General features: G+C 37.2%; 1 protein-coding gene across 2 annotated transcripts; it reads right to left on the minus strand.

Moving 5' to 3' along the window:
* Positions 1-429: 429 nt before the first annotated feature.
* Positions 430-2,131, minus strand: LOC113689960 (non-specific lipid transfer protein GPI-anchored 16-like). Of its 2 annotated transcripts, XM_027207789.2 has the most exons (6): positions 1,689-2,128; positions 1,481-1,507; positions 1,141-1,200; positions 953-1,012; positions 765-824; positions 430-684 (listed from the first exon to the last, which is right to left on the minus strand). In XM_027207789.2, the coding sequence occupies exons 1-6, from the start codon at positions 2,017-2,019 to the stop codon at positions 470-472; spliced, it is 753 nt and encodes a 250-aa protein (XP_027063590.2). In that variant the 5' UTR covers positions 2,020-2,128; the 3' UTR covers positions 430-469. The 2 variants fall into 2 exon arrangements, with proteins under 2 accessions (XP_027063590.2, XP_071905273.1); XM_072049172.1 differs by lacking the exon at positions 953-1,012 and having other exon boundaries at positions 1,689-2,131.
* Positions 2,132-3,574: the final 1,443 nt, after the last annotated feature.

Here is a 3,574-nt window from a genome sequence, read left to right on the forward strand (position 1 = left end):
TTTTCTGTCGTAAAGTGTTTGGATTGCAGGTTTTTTTAAATAATATTTCGCTTGTATCATAGACACATTTTTCAATACACTTTTTTATATTCTTCACCATCTTTTTATTTCACATACATCACATCACAAAAAGTGTTACAGTAACTATTTCAAATAATATTTCAAATAAATATGTTGTAAATGTCGAAGGACATTCACTAACTGATAGGAAATAGTCACGGGAAGACAGTCACGCCAGAAACACATAGATGTATGTGAAATACATAATACTTTTTTGTGATATAATGTATATGAAATAAAAAGGTAATTGAAAATATAAAAAAGTGTTTACGATATAAACGAGAAATTACCTGAAATAATTCACCTATCCAAACCCTGTCTGACAACAAGATTTTTTTGTTTGTTTTTGTTTTTTTGGTTTGGGGGGGGGGGGGGGGGGGGGTGGGGGGGTTGGGGTTGCGTTTCAAACTCAATAGCTCTTGAAAACCAACATTCCTAATATTATTGACAGAAGATATGGTGGGGAAACATGAGATGAACTGGAAGCCAATGGTTTGAGCACTGGTCTGATGCCTGGATTTGCCACTGGACCTAATGCTACCACGGGAGGAGATGCTGGTGCTGCTATGTTGTCCGGAGTTGTTTCAACTGGAGATGGTGCAGCCACTACTGTTCCGATGGAAGCTGTAATAGATTATGTCAGGATCCAGTGCTCGCCTGACAATAGATTTAATGGAATAAATGCAATGCATTTTGCATATTACCTTTGGGACTAAGCGGGGAAGAAGATACAGGTGCCCGCGTTGGCCGAAATAAAGCAGGTCCTGTGGACGGAAAGCGTACATGTATTATTTGTCAACATGGGAAATTACATAATCATCAGGAGCACAAGCACGCTATTCGTCCCTCACAATCATATTCAGGCAAAAGTGCAATGCATTTTGCATATTACCTTTGGGACTAAGCGGGGAAGAAGCTACAGGTGCCGGCGTTGGCCGAGATAAAGTAGATCCTGCCAACGGAAAGCAAACACGTATTGTTTATCAACATGGGAAATTACATAATCATCAGGAGCACAAGGACGCTCTTCGTCTCTCACAATCATATTCAGGCAAAAGTGCAATGCATTTTGCATATTACCTTTGGGACTCAGCGGGGAAGAAGCCACAGGTGCCGGCGGTGGCCGAAATAAAGCAGGTCCTGCCAACGGAAAGCAAACACGTATTGTTTGTCAACATGGGAAATTACATAATAATCATCAGGAGCACAAGCACGCTCTTCGTCTCTCACAATCATATTCAGGCAAAAGTTACGCATCCAGATTTTAGACTGGATTTACTCTTGGAATCGCAAAGTTCTGGTCATGATTATATCTATGGTGCAAGAAATCTTGAATTTGAGTCGAAGAAAATGAGTTGATACAGGTGGGATCCGGGACAAGATTTTACTAATTGTTACTCCATTTAGTTTGAAGGGGTACCTGGAGCGGGTAAAGGAACGCCAGCGGCTGCAGAAAACGTAAGAAAGGAAACCATTAGTTTGGCAGGAACAAATGCAGATGTTGCGTTTGGTTCTCTTTTAGAATTGGAAGTATATTGCTCATATAGCTTAATTTGAATGCAAAATGATTCTTTTTTCTGATGGAGAAGAAATGCTAAGAAAAAGGTGGACCGTAGGAGAGGCTGTACCTTTGCAGCGTAATGGCACACCAGTTTTGCATGCTCGTGGGAGTGAAATTGCCAAGGGTCGGCTAATAAAAGGTACTGAAACAGGGACGTTTCCTGTTATTATTAAGCATCCACACTCAACGCTGTCAGTCATGAGGGATTTTAGCGAATCACAGCATTGGGCAGTCGGCGACCCCCCATTTGCACTGCTTCCGGTGAGGTAATTGAAGCAGGGGGTGAAGCTGGTGATAATTGAACTTGTACATGGCGTGCTAATTTGACCATTTACCTTAAATTTTGAGAGAATAACTAGAGTGAGAACGACTGCTTTCAGTAGGGGATTTTTCTCCATGCTTTGAATTGAGAGAATTAAGATAGTAACAACGACCAACTGCTCTTTCTTGAACAACGGATTGCAGATCAATTGGGCTTTAATAGAATTCAATTGAACGTATTGAAGCGGAAGATTTGTAGACTTGATTGTTCAGGGAGATTTGTAGGCAAAATAGCTGGTAGATTTGAGGTGGGTTATGGAGCTCAACTACTTTAAACCAATTTTTTTTGCCGGGCAAATCTTCCATGCACAGTTTTGACCTGAATGAAAGATGGGTGTTGGAGAACTTGTAGAAGTGAGCAAGTGACTAATGGTACTCAAAAACTTGTAGTATACACCTAACTTGCAGCGCAATTTGATGAAACCAAGCCTGCTATTTCTGCAGTAGCAGAATATCGTGACTTAGGATGCACGGAATCATATGAACAATAAATAAAGATTTGAGCTTAGAATGGAATTGTGATGATCAAGATGCATCTGCCATTAGTTGCTAATTCCTGCATATCATCAGAACAGTGGTTAAAAAGAACAAAAAGAAAATGAAGAAGAGAACTCTTGAGCTATTATTATTTTGGCCAAAAAGTAATGGGCCTGGAACAAAGCTCAAATACCGTGACGAAATTACTAGGTAGGGATGCCAATTTAAACTTCTAACAACGGTAAGAGATGACTAATTGGTTCAAGGAGATCAAATTATGTATATCTTCTCAGAAAAGGGAAAAAGGAAAAAAGAAAAAACTGTAGACATTTCTTATGCATTCGTTATTTGCTGTTCCAAAAAGGAAAAAGAAACATGGATTGCTAAGTAAATATTTTTAGTTCTAATTCAGCCCCAATTATATAGAATATGGCTTATAATTTATAAGATAATATTAAGTAGAACATTAAAATGTTTATTTTGACATATTTATAACACTATAGTTGACGAGGGCTTAGCTTAATGGTTCAAATTGAAACCTCTATCCGTTTTTAAATCCCACTTCTCCCCCGTGTTAAAAATATATATATACTAATTGAAAGTTGAAACTTATAACTAATTGCATGAGCTATTGAGAAAAACATGGAAAATCGTTTAAAACATCCTTTACATTTCAGCAAATGAATTTTTTCATCCCTTATTTTAAAATGCTGAACTTTACATTTCTTACAAAATCATGTCGATCAATTTTGATCCCTAGGTTTCCAACTAAGTTTTGGCATGAGTTCATCTTGTGACCTATAAGTAATCATTGTTTTAGGGACAAAAAGATTAAAACTCATCTTTTTAAGGGCAAAAAATGGATGTGAGTTGGGTAATTTATTTAATTACAAATCTTTGTTAGGAGCAAAAATGAATGTGGGTCGAGCAATTTGTTTAACTACAAATATCCGACCTTTTTGCACATAAAAATGACTATATATAGGTCATATGGTGTATTGAAGTTAAAAAGTGATCAGAAACCCGAGTTTGAACCAAATTTGAAGTTAGCATGTTAAAATTTAGGGATAAAAAATTTTATTTCAGTAAAATGTGAAAGACGTTTTGAATGATTTTTTTTTTAAAAACATCACTAACATTTGATACAAAATATTT

The sequence above is a fragment of the Coffea arabica genome, chromosome 1c (genome assembly GCF_036785885.1).
Source record: "Coffea arabica cultivar ET-39 chromosome 1c, Coffea Arabica ET-39 HiFi, whole genome shotgun sequence".
Classification (NCBI taxonomy): Eukaryota; Viridiplantae; Streptophyta; class Magnoliopsida; order Gentianales; family Rubiaceae; genus Coffea; species Coffea arabica.

What these genes read in the sequence shown, in the direction of transcription:
- LOC113689960 (XM_027207789.2), bottom strand. Translation starts at nt 2,019, where the DNA reads ATGGAGAAAAATCCCCTACTGAAAGCAGTCGTTCTCACTCTAGTTATT. An exon ending in TGTGCCATTACGCTGCAAAG is followed by an intron (nt 1,508 to 1,688) that starts GTACAGCCTCTC and finishes CGTTTTCTGCAG; the next exon opens with CCGCTGGCGTTCCTTTACCC. An exon ending in TTCCCCGCTTAGTCCCAAAG is followed by an intron (nt 825 to 952) that starts GTAATATGCAAA and finishes TTCCGTCCACAG; the next exon opens with GACCTGCTTTATTTCGGCCA.